The sequence below is a fragment of the Atractosteus spatula genome, chromosome 9 (assembly GCF_055471065.1).
Source record: "Atractosteus spatula isolate fAtrSpa1 chromosome 9, fAtrSpa1.hap1, whole genome shotgun sequence".
Classification (NCBI taxonomy): Eukaryota; Metazoa; Chordata; class Actinopteri; order Semionotiformes; family Lepisosteidae; genus Atractosteus; species Atractosteus spatula.
Genome location: NC_142714.1, coordinates 41,974,361 through 41,997,560, shown reverse-complemented (window position 1 = coordinate 41,997,560; position 23,200 = coordinate 41,974,361). Strand labels below are relative to the sequence as shown.

General features: G+C 42.3%; 1 protein-coding gene across 2 annotated transcripts in view; it reads left to right on the top strand.

The window, feature by feature from the left end:
• The window catches only part of gc2 (guanylyl cyclase 2), a 28,066-nt gene extending 5,669 nt beyond the window's left edge, over positions 1-22,397 (top strand). Inside the window, exons 5-19 of one of the 2 annotated variants that reach the window (XM_088925349.1) lie at positions 1,037-1,133; positions 2,980-3,117; positions 3,729-3,809; positions 4,806-4,982; positions 5,974-6,130; positions 7,341-7,490; positions 10,037-10,185; positions 11,514-11,677; positions 13,578-13,770; positions 14,253-14,427; positions 14,993-15,091; positions 16,773-16,867; positions 19,581-19,666; positions 19,751-19,839; positions 22,046-22,111. In XM_088925349.1, coding sequence (XP_088781475.1) covers positions 1,037-1,133; positions 2,980-3,117; positions 3,729-3,809; positions 4,806-4,982; positions 5,974-6,130; positions 7,341-7,490; positions 10,037-10,185; positions 11,514-11,677; positions 13,578-13,770; positions 14,253-14,427; positions 14,993-15,091; positions 16,773-16,867; positions 19,581-19,666; positions 19,751-19,838 — 1,849 coding nt within the window. In that variant the 3' untranslated portion in view covers position 19,839; positions 22,046-22,111. Of the gene's footprint in view, positions 1-1,036; positions 1,134-2,979; positions 3,118-3,728; positions 3,810-4,805; positions 4,983-5,973; positions 6,131-7,340; positions 7,491-10,036; positions 10,186-11,513; positions 11,678-13,577; positions 13,771-14,252; positions 14,428-14,992; positions 15,092-16,772; positions 16,868-19,580; positions 19,667-19,750; positions 19,840-22,045 lie in introns of both variants that reach the window. The other variant, XM_088925348.1, reaches the window with a different exon arrangement.
• Positions 22,398-23,200: the final 803 nt, after the last annotated feature.

The window sequence follows — 23,200 nt, the reverse complement described above, 5'->3', positions numbered from 1 at the left end:
TTAAGCAATGAGAAAATAACTATTTCTTTAAGAAATGTTTGACAGAGCTCCCCTCACGGTTATAGGGGTTCTCCCTATTTTTTTAAACAGTAGTTTTTTATCATTTGCGTTTTTATTAGTTTGGCGTTTAAATGATTTGCTGCAGTTTCAATAGTAATACTTTCAGATGAAGGAAGCATTAAACTGCTCTATCTGATTGAAATAAGAGTTGATTTGATATGTAGCATTATCCTATCAATAGGAAAAATTACAGATTTATTGACCCCAGTGGAAAAAACGTCTTCATTTCTAGGTTCCTTTTTTGGTATTTAAGATTTTTTTTAGTTGATAAAGTAAGGAATATTAAAATAAATGGAATCACCGTCACTTGTTCCCTAAGGTATATCTTTGTGCATGGAAGGCACATGATGGTTGAAACCTTGAAGTAATGGGCTGTTATGGGTTTTTCTGATTTTTTTTGTTTCAAGTTCCTTTCTCTTCCTATAATCTATTTGCTGTTGGCTGTTTGAGACTTTAATCGTTGTGTTTAACATTTTGAAGATTTTTTTTGATTGTGCTCTTTGTGTGTCACTGTACAAAAGCTTGAGACACCTAAACAGTAAAAACAAAGAAAACAATGGAAAGAAAGTGTGTCCAGTAAGCAAAGTGTATTAGCAGATGCTATTTACCTGATCAAAGGTGCTGAAAGACCCTTCGGCATGTATGAATAGTCACCATTCCGATTCTTAACTGTCAGGTTTGCAGGACAATTGCAATAAATTGTCCCCTTCGCTTCTCTATGGTCTATAGTAACACACAGGATATACCAGTCTGCAGCTTCTAAGTATTAGTCTTTATCCTTATGGTGGAGCTGGACTTCATGAGATTGAAAAACACAGCGCCTTTAGCTTAATAGTTATTATATCAACAGCTTGCAAAATGGTTCTCAGCTCAGAGACTCCCAAAGTGCTCTGCGTGTAGTTGCCTTGTGCACTAAGCCAAAGCAGGTTTCTGAAACACCCCTTCAGCAGGTCTAGCTGCCATTTCTCTCTTGCAGGCGGCGCATCAACCAAATTCGACTGGTCCGGGGTCCCAACAAAATCCTGCTCACGCTGGAGGACGTCACCTTCATCAACCCACAGCTCAGCACAAAGGCAAGTTTCTCAAGGTGATTGGTCTCACAGCCTGAGAAACTGAAAGCCAAGGGGCTACTGTAGCAAGCCTGGGTTTCATAATGTTCCTCCCGCGTTCAGACATGTTGTAAAAGCTTGGTAAGCAGCACTGAATACATACATACTGTAACTCGATATGCAACATCTTGTAGGTGCATTTCAAACATCGTCGGCTAAACAACACAAAACTTCAATTTCAGTAAAAAAACATTTTTGGGCTAAGGATCTGCGCCTGTGGCTGGAAAGTTGCCGGTTCAAATCCCGTAGCCGGCAGAGGAATCCTACTCCGTTGGGCCCCTGAGCAAGGCCCTTAACCCCATCTGCTCCAGGGCTGCTGTATAAATGGCTGACCCTGCGCTCTGACGCCAAGCTTCTCGCTTATGCTGTCTCATGGAGAGGAAGTTGGGGTGTGCGAAAAGACAAATTCCTAATGCAAGAAATTGTATATGGCCAATAAAGTGATCTTAAAATAAAGATAGAATTAGAAGCTGTCTTTTTATTTTTTAAAATCCCTGTTAGAAATTTTAATCAGACTACATAACTACAACACAAACATCCTAGGAGTCCCAGTTCAGCTACTCCCTGCTTTTAGATGACAAGAGAGAAGAGCACTTTATTGTATTAAAATGAAGATTTCAGTCTGGTGTTTAGATTTCTATTCCAGCTAGACACTGTGGAGCAACAATAGGAAAAGCAGAAAGGATGTTAGGATAAGCACATGATTTAAATCAAGAACTGTTCTATTAAAAATGTGCAGTGCACTAGTAAGATCTCATTTAGAATACAGTAATCCATACAGTAATCCATTAATAATACAGTAGATTTTCCTTTTGAAGAGATACCTACCTGTTTTTTTTTTAATTAACGACTAGCTAGGCTCAGGTAAAGCATTGTCGGTCAGTGTGAGTCTTCTTTTCCTACATCGTCTCAAAAGAATGTACTTTTTGTCACATTTGTATTATATTTTAACTTTTTATAATAAAGGCTTATGTGTGTTAAGTGCTTATAGTACAGTTCAGGATTGTACCTACTGTTCATGCAATTGCTAATGACTGTAACAATGTACTGTAACTACTTGTACTGTACCGTTAATGAGCAGAAGGGTATTTGGTTTCCTAGCTATTGGTTATGCATTGGCAAATGATGTCAAACTTGTTATCTAAATAATTAGCCAGGAATGTTACCATTTCCATACTTAGGTACTTCTGTGCTGTATTAAGGTGAAGTCTGGTCCCCTGGAGGAACACTTTTAAGTACTGGAATCAATCAGAGATTATAATAATTATTATAATCTCTGCTGTACGAGTTTTCATTTTACGAGAAGTTTTCAAGGCCTGAATTGATCTTATGCAATGAGGCATTACTGTATTTTCTACAAAGTTGCTCATCATTGTATAAAAAATGGCTCTGGACCAAGAGAGAGCAACCAGGGCTGAAAAGAGTACCCTACACTGACAGACAAAAATAATGAAATATTTCTTTACCCAGTCTTTACCCAAAGGGTTGTGGGAGATATGGAGCAAAGTGCCCTGCCTTATTGTTGAAGAAAATAGCCAGGCTTCTTTCAAGTGACAACTTGAAGGGATTCTTGGATCATTTTGTTTCAGACTACCAAACAGACTAGGTGAATGAGGTGAATGGCGACCTCTTATTTGTAGCCATTCTTAGGTTCCTGTCACCTGACAGTCTAATGACAGCAGTCCGTGTAGGAAATGATCCATATCTCAGTTCTTGGCATTTCCATATATTTCTCCAATCCACCTTATTCCCCACGTATACGCTCATTTCACAAGGACACGTGTCTTAAGTCATGAATCTCTTGTTTCAGAAGCTGAGTTCAGACGACAGCAAGGTCAGCGATGCTGGGAGGAGCTTCTCCGATGCTGACCGCAGTCTCAAGTCCCCTTACTCTGCCTCCAGCCTGACCCCTGCCACCCACGAGAACTCCAATGTGGCCATCTTTGAGGTGGGGGCAGAACTGGGGGATCACCAAGCATTGGTCGTCATTACAGAATTCTGAAATGTGATTAAAAAAATATGTAGGAGTAATTCGTCATCTATGCATTGTGTTTTTTAGTTCACGGTGAAGCATGGATAGTCCAGTACTTACGATTTAGATTTCTCTCTGTTTAAGTTAGCCATGTGGAACTCTTGGATGGCTGTTTGAAATGAAGGATGTGTCTTATAACCTGAAAATCTCTAGTTCAAATCCAGACTGTGCCACTAAAACGACAGTGGTTGAGAGATGGTTTACAATTTGTCATCACCATTAAGGCGCTGTGAGAACAGACTTCCATGCCTTTAAGGAACTTGTGTCCTTCTAATATGTTAATTTCTTATTACAGAATTGATCCCTAGCTGTATTGTTTTTGCTTTGGAAGAAGTAGGTGGCTTGACATGTGGCACAAGGACATATGCTTACATATCACCTGGGTGATCATACAGCTGGGCAAGGTTGAATTAAGATAAGAAATTCCATACTGCAGGGTAGAAAAGAGATGAAGAAAATCTGTGATGATTAACACACAGACACAGAAATGGGACAGGTATGGTAATGAGGCTTTTATTATTTCTCAGGGAGACTGGGCCTGGATGAAGAAACTGCCATCTGGAAACTTTGGCACCATTACACCAAAAACCAGCGATGTCTTCGAGATGGTCAGTAGATTTGTCCAGCTTGTCCACTCTACTGTGTGTGTAAGACAAAGGCTAGAAAAATTTATATGCCTTCTACTGCAATATTTCTTTATTTTATCCAAAATGTTTTAAGCTACCTATTATGGATTTAAAATACATTTCTTTTTGACCTGGGTTGTGAATTAGATTTTAATCGAGTGCCTCAAACTCCCAGTTTTTAATCTGTATTAAATAGACATAGAAGATCACCTTTGAGTGTGTGACATGTGACCTGGAGGACTACACCACCTCACATGTCAGGTAGCAGATGAATCAGCCAGCATAGAGTGTATACACACCAGTGGGCACACATGGAAACTAAGAGAAAGTATATCTAAGGAAGCACATATTTACACAAAAGCCTATGGGGGTCTTGAACAAACTACCTGTATAAGTTGTTGTACCTGGAAATCCTTCCAAACATTGGTGGGAAGATTCTCAGAGTAATTATCTACCTCATCCACTCACATTAGAAGAGCCAGATGGCTTCCTCTTGTTTATAATTCTTATCTTTCTGTGTTATGAAGTCACTTATTCCAAAATTTATAAACATTGCCCTCCAAAAATAGCCACAGGCTGTCAGTAGCACTGAAGAACATGAGTTTTGAGCAGGTGCTTATACTCTAGTCCCAAGGGTTCCTACCATCAGCAATGCTGATAGTTGCTTTATCACTCCACAAAGGTCTGCTTTTAGCTGACCCAACCTGTATTTTAAGCCGTCGTCAACTGTATATTGAGACCCCTTGCAATGTAGTCGTTCGGCAATTTTTGGCCAAAACATAGTCTCCCGCCATGCGCCTGTATTTGTCAACACGAGCAGTTTGAACTCACACAATATTTCAGGATGCGGTTCCCTAACCTACGGTCGGTGTCCACTGTCAAGACCTTGTCAGACTGGACAGGGCGCAATGGGTTCGCCCCACATGAAGGCACTCTTGACCCAGCCCCGAGCCCATCCCTGTCCATTTCCTTGTCCAGATGAAGGACCTGCGCCACGAGAACGTCAACCCTTTCCTGGGATTCTTCCACGACTGCGGAGTGTTCGCCATCGTGACGGAGTTCTGCTCCCGCGGCAGTATGGAGGACCTCCTGCGGAATGAAGACGTGAAGCTGGACTGGATGTTCAAGTCCTCCCTGCTGCTGGACCTCATCAAGGTGGGGAGACGTCATCTGAGTGTAATTTGTGTAATATCTGGTATGGAGGAGTATTCAGTTATAGCATTCTGTTACACACCCGTAACTCTTTTTACAAACAGAATTCGTGCCCAGAAACTCTTTTGTATAGCAAAAATGTGTAAAAAGAAAAACCTATTTCCTTTATTTCTTATGGGCAAAAACCCCACAAATGTCAGCCCTACTTTTACTTTTTTCACCAAAAAACAACAAAGAAACAATAATAACTATAATTCATCCTGTTGGAACTTGGGGCACAGTGGGAAATACCTTATGTGTTTCACTTTCAGTGTGCTTCAAAAAAGGCTATTTTCATTACAATTAAACTCAAGCCTTCACTGGACTGTGCTGTGACTCCTTGCATCCCTACAAGGTTAATAGGCTTCTGGTAGAATTGGCCCTGGTGTGAGTGTGTACATGTCTGTATCTGTGTGTGTGCCCCGAAATGGACTGGTATCTCGTCCAGGATGTATCACGCCTTGTGCACCATGCATGCTGGGATAGGCTCCGGCTCCCCTGCGACCCTGAATAAGAAGAAGCAGTTAGAAAATAGATGGATTGTTATTTAAAATTACTGTTGTTGTATTCAAGTAGAGCTGATGGTTTGGGCAGCAAGACCACTCCCTTTCAGGGACAAGAGAAAGCAAAGCAATAAGCTATAAATACAACTGGACTGACTGGCCCTTGTAAAAACTAAGCACAGGGAATCTGTGTGGCATGCTTTCAGTTGCAGTTTTCCAAGGCTTTTACCCTATATTTTCTCTGCTCTCCTGTGATCTACCCACTGTTCTTTTTTGTTGCTTTACTGTACCACAGTTAACTTTTATAAGGGTCACTCAAGTGACTGTAGGTCAGTGTTGCTATTGTTTTGTTTCTTGAAGAAAACTGAAAGCACCTTAAGTTATTCCTCATTGCTGATTTGGACTTTGCTGCAAGAAACCCTCATGTCTTCTTGCTCTGGCTCTGCTGACAGGGTATGAAGTATTTGCACCATCGGTCTGTATACCACGGCCGGCTGAAATCCCGAAACTGTGTGGTGGACGGGCGCTTTGTGCTGAAACTCACGGACTATGGGTACAACGAGGTGCTAGTGTCCCAGAATTTTCCATACGAAGAGCCACCAGCTGAAGGTGTGTATGAAGTCTTGGCCCAGGTGAAACCAATTCAAACCTTAACCCACCCTCGCAAGCTCGCTTTCCTTTAGACACTAGCATAGCTTTGGGAAGCAAATACTGTAATTTGTGCATTATGATCAGGTTGAAGTTTAATTTGGATGTGAAGTGAGCTTTATGTAGATTGTAATTTTGGATGCACAGGGCAGCGCCCTAGTCTGCACACACTTCACTTTGAGACGGGAGGGCCAGACCAAATTAGTAAAGCACAGCGAACTGTAGTCCTGCAGGAATACATATGCAAGTCTGTGGCAATCCAGGCCCTTCTGCTTCATTACAGCTGCCCTTCTACATCTTGGGTAGTTAATCTGCACAGCTGTCGATCTTTAGTCTTTAGTCCTAATATCGGGCTCTTCTAACTATATCAAGATACACTTGAACCTCAACTTGTTTTACAGGTATGTCTTCTCTTGCTGTTTAAGGGAAAGAGGATTTTTACAGTCTCTAACACCTACAAAAGATAGACTCGCTTTCTGTCATAAAAGACAGGCAAGAAGCCCAACCTAAAAGTGCGCTGTAAAAGAAAATGACTGCCTTGCGTTGGTGATGGAATGTTGCTAGTACCTGTGCAGCTGTACCATATACAACCAGCCTTGTGTTGGACTTGGGGTTGAGAGTGCAGTGGTGTTCAGCCCTCTCCTCATTAGAATGTCTGTCAGATTATCTCTTTAATATGCAGCTCCCAAACTATATCCAGATCATTGAACTCCACTACATTTTTATATTTAGCATTACATAACCCTGCAATATTAAAGTGGACACTCTCATACTGTATAGTAGAATCTCTATAAATATTGTTGTGCCCTTGACTGCACAGGCTACAGATCTTCAAGAGGCTGTAGGTCAGGCCCTGTTAGGCGTATGAGGCCAGGCTGACAGGCCTTGATGTAGTTTCATGCTGAATGTTGGGCCACATGCATTTACCTGAGTTAAAGGTGCTCATTTGAACATGGCAGGTTCTGCCTTACAGTTTGTTGTGCTGAGGGTTACTGGGATCTTTCGCAAAGCTCTTTGATGAAGCCAAGAGGTCTGTAACGTAATAGGAGAAAGGAGGGTTTGAGTTGGAATGACCTCCCCTCATGTAACATGTATGATCTTGCTGTGTGCCGCTGTTGTCCAGACAACAGGTTCAGTGTCATCAGACCGGCCCCTGTGTTATTTGTTGCAGATCTGCTGTGGACAGCACCGGAGATCCTGCGGCATTCCCACCCAGGGCTGTACGGCTCCTTCAAGGGGGACGTGTACAGCTTCTCCATCATCATGCAGGAGGTCGTGGTGCGGGGCCCCCCCTTCTGCATGCTGGAGCAATCTGCCGAGGGTATGACACTCTTCCACGCTGTGCATTCACTCTTCTGTCTTTTCATTTCTATACCCGTCAATCTGACACAAATTCATAATGTAAGAAATTGTCAAATATACAGTATTAGCAATTAGTATGGAAGCAGTGCACACTGGGTGTATATAGTGCATTTTTGCACAAAATATATCATATATGTATATGTTACTTAATGTACTCATGTAGTTATAACTATTTACATTGCGCTAAACTAAAGTGGAGGCAGTTATACAGTTTGTGATGAGAATGGAGACCACAGGGAAGGAGATCACATACAGTATGACTAGCATGTAGAAATCAAAGTTTCAGCTAGAGAAGACTCACCCAGTGATGTGTACAAACCCCCACTGACAACAGAAGATTTGGAGGGTAAAAACTCAACCTCTCCAAAGTGAAGTGCAGTTCCTCGGGTGGGGGGGGGGGGGGTGTTCTGTGTCTTATGGGCCACAGTCCAGGAGAGATCTTCTGAATAACCTTGGTGCACGAACTAGTGTTACAGTGAGACACACACTAGTGCAGAATGGTCTCAACGGGAGAATTGCTGCCTTGCTGAGAACAGATGACAAAATGACCAGACTGATACCGGTAACAGAAAAAAAACGATGAGCTGATGAATCCATGTTTGAACGTCTTGGGAATAATCAATGGCAGCGGACTGGACAGTAGTCAGAGTTCATCAGCCATGCTGAATCTAGGGGGGTAGATCTGTACAGCTGGGCAGTTGCCTCTCAGTCAAGGGTGTCAAGGATTTCCACAGAATGCTTGGAATGCTGATGGGCACAGACAGACTATGATTCTCCATGCCATTCCTTCTGGAATGCCTCTCACTCAGCAGGGGTTCATCTTTCAACACAACAATGACACCTAACATACTGCCGAATCTATTTGAAAGCTAGGGGTTGCTTCAGCACTCACAAAGAAGAAAGCTGCAATACAATATTGTCATATAGGAGATCATGGATGCAGAGGAAGTTAAACAGCCACCACACATCTTGGGCAATGGTATTTAGAACAACATTCCTTTCGGTGATAAACTGTATTCACGAGGAATGACAGCAGCCGAAAGCTTGGGAGAAATTAGAATCGTTTATTGTGATGTGGAGATTTGGCGTAACCCGCTTGGCTGAGGGCCAACCTCCCGGCCGTTGGACGGGGAGGATAGGACCCCCATGCGACCAATGGGGTAGCTGCAAAGGTGGAGAGGGGGTGGAGGAGGGATGCAGAAAACGAACGAGGAAGAGGAGAGGGTGACGTTTGATATTTATGGAGACCGGTTGCTTACGTCAGGATTAGTGAGAATTGCAGCAGCTGTGTCGAATGAGCACGGCTGCCTTCATTCCTCCCGAACTTTCATTAAAAACTCCATTATGAGCAAATTGCCAAGTAAAAGAGTTAATGTGTCTTGATTTGTAATGACTGGTCACAAGTTTTTCAGTTGTGAGCCAGTGATTTAAGTATCTGTGGAGTCCTCACCAACAGAAAGAGATATTACAATGATGGTGCTGACAGAAATCCCAAGTTTGCAGGGAATGTGATGTGATTTAAAAGTCTTTGGACAATGAGCTCCGGACAGCTTCTGCAAATCAAACCAGGTCAAAGCCTAAGTTGTTGGAGAAACAGTTTCCATTAGTGGGATAATCTTATACAAGATAGGGTATCAACATTCGTGAGGTTTTGGTGCAGAGAACCATTGCAAATAGCCAAATTTGCATATAACTATGCTGTCGTATAATGTACTACTGTATATTAAATCAACTAAAAGACACGACAGAAATCACAAACTTACAATAATCAAATAAAACAAACATGAATCCCTCCTCTGCATCCAGCCTGCACTTTCTCTGCCTCCATGATTAGCACGCCCCATTTTAATGAAATTGACACTTTTAAAAACTTTTAAAGCTGTCAGAGAGCCTGTAAAGTCTTCTGCAGCCTGTCATTCCCCACACAGCAGACACAGAACCAAGAGCATTCGTTACAGAATAAAAACGAGCCCAAGCTGCTGGGTAGCAGGTACTTGGCCAGATGACAGAGAGAGGATCGGTTGCTAGCTAGATTCATTTCGCGATCCTAATTTGAAAGGTGAAGTCAACAACCTTCAGCTCCGTTTCATCCCACTCTGCTTTTCTTCCAAGAAGACCCCCATCGGCCAGACCAAATCATGAATAAGCTAACCCAAGACCCTGCTGTACTACTGTAGCAACGTCATGATGTTGTTACCCCACATTTCCAGTGATTCTAGTATATGCCGTAAGACTCTGATTGCAAAGCAGGGTGAATCCATTTCAGGTGTTCCAAGCTGTAGGCTGTAAGTCTAGAAATGTCGATTTTATGTTGATTTCGTTTTCCGTATGTAAAATTAAAAAGAAATGAAATATGGTGCTTTTGTGCTTTCAGTGTGTAAAAGAGCCCCAAATGGATGACTCTACTCTGCAGTGGGGGTCTTATCTGTTTCCTGCTGTTCATGCTCAATCCTCCATGGGAAGTCTGTGCTTGCTGACGCCTCTGAGGCTCGTGTCTCTTCACAGAACTCATCCAGAAAATTAGGAAGCCGCCGCCGATGTGCCGGCCCGTGGTGTCGCCCGACCATGCGCCCATGGAGTGTATCCAGCTGATGAAGCAGTGCTGGAACGAACAGCCCGAGCGACGACCCACCTTCGACGAGATCTTCGATCAGGTACGGCCCCCCAGCGCCCCCGGCACTTCAAAACATTGCGGTTGCTCAACAGGCCTTTAGACTGTAGATTGTAGGTTAGTCTTTCTTTGATTAAGAGCACACTTCTGAGCAAGTGCCGTGCGCACTGTCCAGGCAAGCGCTAAAGTCTCTGCTCCAAGATCCTCACACGGTGAGTTTGAATTCTGAAGAGAAGTGTGTCTCACTTCTTGTCCTGGAGAACCACAGTTGTCATGGTTGCCATTTTAACCCAGACTCTTAATGACTAAATGAAATCAATTAGTGACTTAGCTGGTCTTACCTACAACCTTTTTCAATCACTTCAGGACAGGAAGTCCTTTAGGAAACCTGCAGAGCTGTGGTTGTCCAGGACTTGTAGAGAAGTGTGCTGTTCTAGACACGTCTAGGAGAGAGATCTGGTATATAGATGGCTAAAATAATGAAAACATCTAAATACTGGTCCAAGAGAGATATTTAGAATGTGTTGTCTTTTAAAGATCATCCACACTGGTTCTTCAAAAATGATGGGAAAGCAGACTATTTCTTGAAAGTCTGTGAGTGTACTGATTTTCACCCTTCTCTTCTGAGTTCTTCAGTTCTTAACTGGGGCATTTGCTTTCTAGAAAAGCAGAAACCACATCAGAAGTGACAGAAGTACAGCTGTCCAGAACCAGGGATCCAGGGTTGTCAGTCAGTCATCAGTTTTAGTCCTATTAATTATAGTTAAATACACTATTGTTTACTGAATATAAAGTATAAGAGATGTAATTGAGAATTAAAAGAAAAGTAAGAATTAAAGGCCATTGCAAACATAAGTTTTAGGGTGAGTTTTAAAAACATCAAAAGAAGATGCATTCTTAATGAGATCAGGAAGAGTATTCCAAAGATGAGGGGCTGCTGCTGAAAAGGATCAGTCCCCTAACATATTTTGTGAAGTCCTTGAAACGTTGAGAAGCCTAGAACCAGCCAAATGATGTCAGCGAACTGGGATCTGTGTGGGGAAAATAACTCTTGAAGGTAGACAGGAGACAACCCATGCCTGACGAGTCAACAGGAGAAATTTAAAATCTATCCTGTTGTCCTGAACAGTAACAAACCAGATTCCACTCCAAGACTCTTAGAAAATGTCCAACAACTGTACCAGCAAATTCTTGTAATGAGCTACACACATAGATACATCAGGAATTTTTGGCAATGCATTACTTTAGTCTTTTGCTTAACTACATTTTAGATAATAATCCAATTGGTAGGAGTTTCATTCAGCAGGACACACGCGGGATTTTTTTGTTTGTTTGAATGTGCTTTTGACCCTGGGGTCGTACTTTTCCCAGTTTAAAAACATCAACAAGGGCAAGAAGACCAACATCATCGACTCGATGCTGCGGATGCTGGAGCAGTACTCCAGCAACCTGGAGGACCTGATTCGGGAGAGGACAGAAGAGCTGGAGATCGAAAAGCAGAAGACGGAGAAACTGCTCACGCAGATGCTGCCACCGTGAGTGTCATTCTGCTCCTGCACTTTGCTGTGTATTATACAGACTGACCGAACCACAGGGGTTAAAGGGGAATGGCAATGCTGTTTTTAGGCTTACAAATACATCTCTTTTAATCCAATACAAATATTGCTGTCAAATTCGGGACGGTTTGATGACAAATAGTATTTACTTGTTAACTCTGCTTGCAGATCACATTGGAACACTTCTGTGGTGAAATGTCTACTGTACAGCCTGTACATTGCATTACATTAGTCATTACAGTGACTAGCGAGCAGGAAGGGCCGTTTCACGTCGCAATCCGTGGGAACTCTCGCTCTCACCCGTGGAGAGCAGTTTACGACAACAATGACAACTTACTGTACTTTCACAAAGTTCATAATTTTGTCCTTAGTCACAATGTGTAATTTTTTTCCATATCATCGTTTAATTTTTTTTGTTAATGAGATTTAATTTAGAGATGTAATAAATTGGGATTGCGGTTCCCATTTAATAAGAGCCACGCTTAGTCTTCTTTCTGTCTTGTTAACTTGTAAGAGAAATTCAAAGAAATCAGCTGTTTGGTATGCGTTAAATCACATCCTGATTGAATCGCAGAAACTTTAACAGACTACACATCCTTCAGGTGCTGCAATTGTGAAGGTATTATGTGTTATCATTTTCACACCAGGTAGTTTTACACTCACAAGAATAACTTGGTTAATACACATTTTGAAAGATTTAGGCATTTGTTTAAATGACGTCTCAAAATGTGTCACAGTGTACAGCAACAGGGAGAAAGCACTGCTTTATTTCCTTTATAAACTAAATTCTGCAACATCTTTAGAGGCCATAATTTTTGCTTGACAGGTGTCTGGCCTTAAGTGGGTTTCATTTTTATTATACATAGTTTTGGAGCTCCATAGCCATATTGTCAAAGCACATGAATCAATGAAATTCTGTGATCAATTAGCTACTAAGTACCCAACGGGTTTCCTCCGACCTGTAACCTTACTTATGTCCTTAGGAAGAAATGTAATAGTTTCCAGGTATCCAGAAAAACACGGATGTAGAATCACAAAAAGAGCTTGTAAGAGTAAGGTTACAGTCTAGTTTTTAATACACTCACAGTGTGTCTGAGTTTCTGAATTCTTTGGGGATGGTATTTCAAAGCTCTGGGACAAAGCAGCAAAAGGCCCTGTGACCCACAGAGCGTAGAGTTTAGAGAAACAATGAGCTGACGGTCATGTGGAGAGGAGTAAACATATAGGAAACATAGGCTGGATGCTGGGGAGTCAAGCCAATGTATTGGCTGAAATCAAGTCATAACCTGACCAGAAACCAGTGCAGAGTCTAAGACAGGAGTGATGTAAACACAATTGTGTGTGACCCTGTCGGGATTCAAACCGCCAAACTCTGAACATACTGTAACTTGTTCAGCGCAGTTTTACAGACTCCTGCAAGTGGGGCGACACAATAATCAAACCATGAAAAACGCATGAACTCATTGTTTTACTACAGGCAGCATAGAATGGGAGCCTGGTAATACTTCTAAGAATGGAAGAGCTGTCTGCACAACATTCTACACTTGCCGGTCATTCGGGATTGAGAAATATCCTGACCTTCTTCATTTTTTCTTCATGAAACTCAAGCACAGCACAGTAAACGAATAAGGTTACAGCATAAGTTTAACATAGCTAATGGGAAGAACCCCATACTGTAACAATCTGTACAATCAGTATTAGGGTTTGGATGCTTTGTATCACTCTATTAATACTTTGTGAATATACAGTGTTCTCTTTAGAAAAGCTTTAGAAATTGTATTTGCCACCCCTGATGGGACGTCTTGCTGAACAGTTTTATTTTGGATCGGGAGCCCTGTTGTGTGAAAGCTCAAGTGTGGGGTTTCTTTTCTTCCTGCAGATCTGTGGCAGAAGCCCTGAAAATGGGGTGCACTGTGGAGCCTGAATATTTCGACGAAGTCACCTTGTACTTCAGTGACATTGTGGGCTTCACCACAATATCCGCCAACAGCGAGCCCATCGAGGTGGTGGACCTCCTCAATGACCTCTACACGCTGTTCGATGCTGTTCTAGGGAACCACGATGTCTATAAGGTAACTTTCTTGCCTTACCTCTGGGTGAGCTGGCTGGATTTAACAGCAAGACAATAATTGTAGCATAATTTTTTTTTCAGTAAACTTTTATCAGATTATTCAGAATCCAGTTTTTCTGGAATTTGCATTGCTTTTTAATATTTCAGTAACTCTATAGGCTCTGAAATTTACATTGCTGCTTTACTGAGGTCCCTTTAGTATTGTTTTGAAAAAACACAATAGATGCAGCAATATATATTAACACTGAATAAATGTATGTTCAGTTATATTAATACCATTTTTGAGCAGGATGACCACAGTTTAATTTGAGTGTCTCCTGAAAGCCCTGGACAGAGACTGTTGCAAAGCCTGGCATTAGAAACAAAGTGACGAGTTCAAGGCGTCACCGGAAGAGTACCTGGATCGCTGCCTTGGTCTGGGTCTCCTGAGCACGAAGGTCCCGAGTCCAACCCTGTAGTGAAACTGTGTCCTCTCTGGTGCAGGTGGAGACCATAGGGGATGCCTACATGGTAGCCTCTGGGCTGCCCAAGCGTAATGGAAAACGCCACGTGGCAGAAATTGCCAACATGTCCCTGGACATCCTCAGCGCCGTGGGCACCTTCAAGATGAGGCACATGCCCGACGTGCCCGTGAGGATCCGAATCGGCCTGCACTCGGGTAAGATCTCCAGAAGAGTACTGGCAGCGCGGCTCATGGAGGGACACGTGTTTTGGAAGTGTGTCTCACGCTTTCCTCACTTGTGGGATGACTAGCTGTTCATTTTCTCCCTCCAACACACCGCTCTTTCCTGATCTGCAGCTCCGTTTCCGCCTTCACCAGACAGAAAAGGAAGCAAAATGTGCTTGTTTCGTCTCAGCCTTACGCCACAGTTACCTTTATTATGATTAACGTCTGGAACCTTTTGACTTTCAGCATACAGTTGTGAAAAGCATTCTATGGGAAAAACACGGCCTTCAGCAAGGCCTGGCTCAAACTCTTGTGCAAAAGGGCAATACACATTAGGTGTTGTGAGAAAAACAGGAATTTCATTTTCAGCTGAGCTCTGTAGTGCCTACGTACATGTCTTGCTCTTCCTTGCCTCACTTCAGCTGATCTTCGCGAAAGTCTAAGGTACTGTGTCTGGGGGGGCTTGTTTCGGTGCTCCAGTTTCCTGGGAAGATTGGCCGGGATTGGCGCTCCGGTGACTCTATCCTTGCAATCCGTCTCCTTTCTGTTGTTTTAGGCCCAGTGGTGGCAGGAGTGGTGGGCCTGACCATGCCAAGGTACTGTCTGTTTGGGGACACAGTGAACACAGCCTCACGCATGGAATCTACGGGACTGCGTGAGTACCCTGCACGAGACACTGACCTCGCGGGCGGGTGGGAGACTGCAAGAGGGCCGTATGGACTAGGACCCGGGTGGGAGATCCTAGTGCTGGAGGAGGCGCTGTGTCCGCAGGTTTTCAAGGTCTCTGTAAAGCAACAACGCCCAAAGAGCTGGGAGAAAATGTTAAATTGGTCCACTTAAGCCAGGAACCAGCTGGTTTGACCTGTGAATAGATGAGATGGAATGAAAACGTGCAGACACGCCGACTCTAAAGGACCAGAATTGCCAATCCCGGTACTAGAACCGAGAAACGTCCACATTGATTTAAAGATACCCCTCTCTTACTGGGAGTACCTCCAGCTGAGCTGTGTGTACTTATGCAATTCAGGGTCATTGTGAAGCACCAAAAAACCCAGATGCTGTCCGTGTGTTAAGATGCTGGTTGAACACATAGCCCATATGGAGACTGTGATTTACGTTATCTAATAAAATGTTGAATATGCTGTTGTGGAAGCAAACTTCAATGTCTATTTAATCTGTTGGCCTTTAATTTCCCACTATTGGCTGATTCGGAGTCCAACCCAGGTCACTAGTGAATTGACTTTGGCTGGATCTGAAATTTGAATTTCATCAGTGGTCGGTCCTTCGCCTCCAGCACAATGTTATTACACTGTTATTGTCATTGTGTTACTGTCTATTTTCTTGTCTTCTGTTCTATTTATACTGTATACTGCACCTAAATGTGACTAATGAGAAACACTTTTCACTATACTATACACCCGTGTAAGTATAATGACAAATAAAGTTGAATTGAATTGAACTGGCATCCCAGCCTCTTCCTTTGCTGAAGTGAGTTGAGCTGGACAATTTAGAAACTGACAATGACACAGTGTAAATGAAGCATGGGCTGTGCAAGACTGACCGCCACAGATATGTAGGTTTCTCTTCCTTTCTCCTGTGGGTGTACAGTCCACTCCATCTCACATGAGTTCGGCAATTTCAATCACAAAATGCAGCAGATAAGGATTTGCAGATAATTGCACACAACTGTTGCACACAGCAGCTTTGGGTGGTATGGTTTGCATTTATGAAGCCTTTTCCTGTGTGTGTAGCATCACTCAAATGCCTCTGGGATATTAAATGGTAACTGTGGTATTAATTTTACTAAAAGCCCATGAACAGGGCAAGTGCAGACTTAATATGAAAGCTTCTTGCCATTGTTTCAACATTTGCAAAAACAAATGATGTTGATACCCTTTGCAAAAGAGAATTGACATGAGGAAAAGTCTGTGATCTGGAATTGGTGAAATACTCAGTTATTTTAGGGGAATTTAGAAAACGTAGAGCAAAATTTGTTTGGAAAATCTTGCCGTTGATACTCCGACTGATGTTTTCAGTTTTACAATCCGTTATTGTAAACAAAGGTCTTGTGTGGTAAGCTCTGTTTTAGTAGATATCTGTGTTCTCTGATTTGGGAAGAAATGTTATGGTCCCAACAGCTGCCCTCTGCTTTAATCACTGTTTGTTTACAGTGCAGCATTGCTTTTGATTATATGATGTATTATGTAACTGTTTTCTTTGTTACATTAAAAGATCATAGCTAGAGTCTTCCCAGGCACTGAGAATTGAAACTGCTTCTAGACTGTTCCCAAGATCTGAGAATTGAAACTGCTTCTGTCACTCATCTTGTCTTGCAGCATACCGCATTCATGTTAGTCACAGTACTGTCAAAATCCTAATGGAATTAAAGGAAGGCTATAAGGTCCAGCTAAGGGGAAGAACAGAACTTAAGGTGAGTACCTACCAGCTGGTGGTCTTAATGCCTCTTGCCTTTTTGTATTTGGTATTTATAAGCTGTGACTGTTTAGACTTGAGACTTGAGACTTGAGACTGTTTTAATACATTCTAAATGCACGCTTGAAAGTTTTCCAAACCAGAAATATCTTTTGTGATGGATGGTAGAAGGCAAAATGATCTGTACCTAAGTTATTGTTCTCAGGTTATTGAGTTCGGTGTGAAAAAGTTCAAGAGTGTGAGATGGCCACGTCATTGTGAATCTGGCAGAGAAGTGGTGTTTGAGCCCTTTCTGCCTAGGTACACCTAGGTGACACAGTGGTTAGAAATACTGGCCTCACATATGTGTCTCATTATAGATAAGACTTACACCAATTCAAAGCAGCTCCAGCAGTGCCAATAGCCCTCTCTGTTCATTTCTTAAAGATGGTCTGATTCAACAGGACAGTAATGGAGAAATAAACAGATTTGGCAGTGATCAGCAGATTACTTGCAAGAGCTGTTTCTGTACTACGCTTCAATCTGAACACAGATTTAAGTAACTCATACATCTTATTGGTAGATAGATGAGATATATCAGCTCTTTGAGATAATTATGCTTGTATACTAAACTGCATAAGCCCATCCATTCTACCACATACTGTAATATAGATACTGGTCAATAATTTTTTATTTTTGACAGATGGACACGTAAGCTCCACCTTTTACAGAAGGATTTTACAGTAAATGTAGGTTTAAGGATTAAAACAAACAATTCCAGATCTTAATGATTCGTTCATGAAAAAAGAGACAAGGGAAAAGGGTGTAAGGAACATGTGGTAGGTTTTAGTTTAGTGCTCATTTGAGACAGCTGCTGAGGAGAGACTGCTTGAAACGCTGCTGGGAGAGAAGCAAAAAGCTTGAGGGTATATGAATTATTTCCATCAATGGAAACAAGAAACAGTCTGACTTCAGATACTGAGACTGACTCTTCCAAAGCAGCACTTTTAACAAGGGCCAGATTTGGGTGTTTGTAGGCCCTAGGCACTTTCACCCTTAAATGTGCAAAAAGAGGGGTAAACGCCAGTTGAATTCCGTGGATTGACATGCTGCACTTAAAAATATTCTAATGCGCTTAACTGGATTTCACAGATGATGGATTGTGGAAGATAGGGTTCTAAGATTACTCTTCTCCTCTTGAGATCACTTCCCAAAAAACGCTGACCTTGTGATAGTGCATCACTGTAGGATTGCTGGCCTTGCGTGAAGGCAAGTGTATCTCCATCTACATTCAGGTTTACATCCATGAAATTTAAAGGCATGAAACTGGTTGCTCTGCCAAGGGGAGTGATGAGTAAAAGATACTGATCTAGTTTGGTCTGTAGCCAAGCAATCAAAAATGCCACCAATTCTGATGTATTGTGGAGTCCACAGGTCTAGATGACTGACAGGAGAACCTAAATCTGCATAAATAGACCTGAGCTTGACAAAGCCTTAATAGTATGTTTAGGTTCTTAAGCAGTTAATGGAACCACCAGATCAAAACAAAAGACTAGATAATCCAATATTCTCGGTTCATGAACCCCCAGGTCATTAACAGACAAGACCATGGGAAATAAGGTGCAATATGTGTCCTTTGTTGTGAAAGGACATACAGTATACACATGTGAAAAACTAAAGAAATTTAGGAGGGCACGGAATTCTGCCCATAAAGAGCAGTGAAGAGAGTCAATGTAAATATTAAAATATTTTCTTTGCTGGATACCTCCCACATCTCTACTTTGTCCAGACAGGAAATCCAGTTTGAAGCATAGAAAAGGCTACAAACTGAGAGGAGGCCATTTGGGTCTGTCTACCCTTTTGGTATTTAGTACAGACAATTGATTCCTATGATTTTGTCTAGATGTTCCTTGAAAGAAGCTATGGTATCAGCTATGGTAACAGCATGGCTGGGTAGCCTGTTCCATAATCCAAAAGCACTCTGTGTAAAGAAGTGCCTGCTGTTTAAATTTAAATGCACTTCTCCATAATTTCAACTTGTGACCACTAGATGCATGTTTCTGTACAGGATAAGGGGAAGGTCTTGGGGTAAGGTGGCCTCTTTTGGCTTTAGAGCAGCCAAATTCATTCTTGTAGTATAGCCACCAGATTTCCAACCAGTGGAAAGTAGCCTGCAAGCTCTTCGCTGGATAAGGTGGGGGACACAGTAAGGAAGTAGTCAGTGCACAGATGCTACCATCTCCACTATTTGGTCATGCTTGGTCAAATGGTAGACGATTCCTAGTTGAAGTTAAAAATAAAGAGTGTCAGTTTCATGCTAAAGGTGGGGGCTTGCTTGGAATAACTCCTAAGAGAGACGAAGAACACGAGGAAGTTTAGAAACGAGAGGAGCCATTTGCCTCATCCTGGTCCAAGAATCTCAACCAACTGTTTCCTTAAGGGTCTGATAGTGTGGCTGTGTTGCTTACACCAGATACCCATTGTGCTTTGTGTGAGGCGCTGCCCCCTACTCTGAATCTGGAATGATGATGAACAAAAATAACAAAGAGAAAAACACTTCAAATCCAGAATCACTAAAGATCTTTTAGTTTTGACTGTACCCTCACTCCATTGCCGTTGGACTGCTGAAAAAGGAATAGCCTGGAAGTTAGGAAAGGAAAGATGGTTTGAGCAGTGCGTGCCCCAGTGACTGTTCGCCTCATTTTATACCCCTTCTGTTTCTGTTGTTGAAGGGCAAAGGCTCGGAGGAGACCTACTGGCTGATTGGAAAAGACGGCTTCACCAAACCCCTGCCTGTCCCACCGGAGATCAAGTCAGGGTAAGGACAGCAATGCTAACTTTTGCGTGTTGCTTACTGTAAGTGTTTGCCTTGTTTATGGTGCCTCTTTAATGTATTTTGCAGGCAAATGGCTCATGGCTTGCAGATGGAGGAAATAGCCGCGTTCAAGCGCCGGAAAGCAGAAAAACAGCTTGCAAAGAAGAATAACTGAGGTAATGTTATGCATGTAAAATGTATAACATTACGTGTTGATGACATGGGCATCATGGGTTGGAGAAATCTTGTCCACCACCTTCCAGCTCTTTCTCTCTCTCCATGTGTCTCCTCAAAGTCATTAATCACTTTTTTTTTTCAAATTAAGACTGTGAAACTCAACTCCTCGAGTCACACAAGAAGAGAATTCCACTCTCTCTCTGGTTCTCGAAATTTAAAAAAAAACGGGTTGTTCTTTTCAAGCAAAAGGGACCTTTGCCCTTCTTCGGAGGATCAGCTCTTCTTCCCGATCCTCACATTTCTAACCTTTCTTGATCTTTTTGAAGAATATGAAGGCAAGGAGTGCACTCCAATGAAAAGTTTTAGTTGCCTGCAATGATGTTTGTGAAGGGAAGGTTTAAGAAAAACAGATTTCTCCATAAGGTGAAAAGAAGCAGCAGAAAAACGTCACTTTGATTTTCACCCGCAAGAATTTACCAAACATTAATATTTCAAAATTGAAATAGTGCTTGTTCACCTGCCAAAAATGTCAGTCCCAGGAGATGCCGTATTCAGTGATTTGATGTATAACAGATGTTCCAGCCAACATTGTTTGTCCATGCCTAGGAAAAATAATTAAGATAACCTAAGTATATATCTGAGCATGGATACAATCGTATTAAGGAGACTTGCCCCTTTCCTTCCTTAATTTTGTTCATACTGAAGTAACCTAACCTGTGGTTAGGTGGTATAATGAACAGGTGAGTTGTGTGGAGACACTGGAAGGTGGTGAGAGTTGAGGCCAAAGTGATGATGACAAAAAGGCCCTTCTCTTACCTACACTGTCTGGCATTCATCTAGCTTCCTGGTTTTTATTTGTGTAAACAATGATGGAAGCTCCCACTTTTTAACATTTCACCCTCATGTCTTCTGCTGGGACTGCCCAGCTGAGGGGCCACCTCATAGCTGCAGCATTCCGTGAAGACAAATGATGAGCAGTGGGGGTCCTCCGGATTTAATTTCTAGTCAGATCCTCAGTATTGCTGCTCAAGCACAGGGTGATGTGCTTATGGCCCGTTGCTTGATTTTATGTAGATTTTGGATAATGAGATGTGAATACAAACTCATTGTCTGGAAAAAGAGGCCTGTGCAGTCATTCCAATAATTCCTTACCAGTCTCTTCTTGGCCAGACATAAAGTGAGATTAAACACGCTGAGGCTGGAAATGCACCTCTCTGAGTTTCTTTAACAATAAACAGCTCACAGACAATTCCACCATTTTCTCTTCATTCATTGAGGTGATATCAGGCTTGTCTTGCCTTTATTTTTTTAGGATTAGTCTCTAGTGTAAGGTTGCAAGCAATTCTTGAGTAAGTGTAGTTTACAGTCACTTGAAAGATGTCTTATTTGGTAAAAGTCAGCCTTACATGATGTGTTCTGTACTGTACTGTATATGAGTAATGTCATTACATTTCAGATACTTTTCATTATATTTTCATAATAGAAAGTCACTGTGTTATTGTACTGATGCCATAAATTGTGTTGTTACGTTGTGGGTGTGCTGTAAAACAGTTTTCCTCAATGGGACAATAAAGCTTGAATTGAATACATTTGTCTTCCAGGGAAACTGGACAAAGAAACTGTTTATTGATTGTGTGTAATCATTATTGTATAATCTCTTATAAGGGCTCTTTACAGTAAGGTGTTATCTCTGTGGCTCAGTGTAGAGCTTTTCAGCCGTGATTGTGTTATAATGTGTTTTTAATTCACATTGTGACTGACATAATACATATGTTTGTGGTATTTCTGTCATTTAACAATATACCTGGCTGCCTGTGTAAAGTACTCAAGGTCTCTTTCCCAGTGTTGGCATAGTAACAGGAAATTGCACATTAAGCATCATTGTTCCTATTGCCTCCTCCTGTGCTGCTAACACCTCCTTATTTTACTGCTGTTCTGAATTTGTTTTTAACATGGTTAACTGAATAACAGTACTGACACTAATCTGTACACAGAGACTCTGCAAATGAAATTAAAGGAAGGACAAAACTACTTTATCTCTACAGGCTTGACATTAATCGTTGCTTTCTTTCAAGTTTCAGGGAAAAAAAAACAAAAACATTGCCGTAAAACTTTGATTTGAGATGGCCCCGAAGTACCGGTCTGCTCCGTTTTGCACGGAAAAGGAAAACTTGTGTGCTCATTCCAGTTTCTCGTCTCTTTCAGGCCAGGAGTGCCGAAGGACTTGAGACATATGCTTAAGAAGGCAGTCAGGAAGCTCGCGCATGTTCAACAGGTCACTCGGATAACAGCGCCCGATTACACAGATGGCACGGTTGGTATGTGCCACCACTGAGGCCTGCCTATCGAAGGTGGTCCGACACCTGCTGGTGGACAAGAAGCAGCTCCAACAGGCTTACCAGGCTCACAGCCCCAGTGACTGATATCTGAAGCAGCCCTAGGAAGAAATACCAATGCTTTATCCTGATTGTAGCTATTGCTGTGCTCTTTTACTGGAGACCTACTGCTCCAGCCCCCAGAAAAGACAACTTCAGACTCCTTTTTTTTTCTAGCTAACGGAGCCCCTGTTGTAAAAGACTACACTCAAATGTTCTGCAGCACAAATGGATTTGTGACGAGCCAGTCTTTTGGGACTGTACAGCCTGCTTTCACTGTGGTTTGGCCCAGCCTTGATTCAGGACTCCCAATGAGGGAGCTGTGGTTACATAAAGCAGCCAGAGTGCAGGCCCTGCCCCAGAATCCAGTGATGGCAGTCAGGTGTGCTTTCTACAGCCCTTTCGAAGAGGTTTCTGGAGGAGCTGAGCAGAGCTACCCACTAAACCGGGATGAGGGAGGTTACATAGTTGCTTGGCTGGTTAGAGCTTAGAGGCTTTTTTTAGTAGCACCTTTGGAGACTACAGTCACTTGCTGAGTTAAAAATAGCTTGTGGGATTTCACTTCTAAGCTTGGCAAGGATCGGATCTGTCCTTCTCTCCCTTTGTTCAGAAGAGAATCACCTGTTCTGTTTCCATCAGGTTAGATTTGTCCTTGAGGATGGAAAAACATGTTTCATCCCTCTGCTCACGAGTGCAAAGACCTGGATTGGGAGGGATGCATTTTCCATAGCTTTGGAGGCTCAATGTCCAGTCTAATTTTGCTGGTTCTTTCATTTGGAACACTTGTGTGTATAATGCAAAAGGAATCGTGTCTGCTGGACCTGACAGTCCTGTTGCCCAGAGATGGTGGCCCAAGGACCTCACCAGGAACAGATAAGAACAGGAACATTATAATTCCTTGTGTCTATATAGCGCCTTTTCTAACAAAGGATCTCAAATGGCTTTACATGTAGGAGGGAAACACGGAATTGTAGCAGTGTTTGAG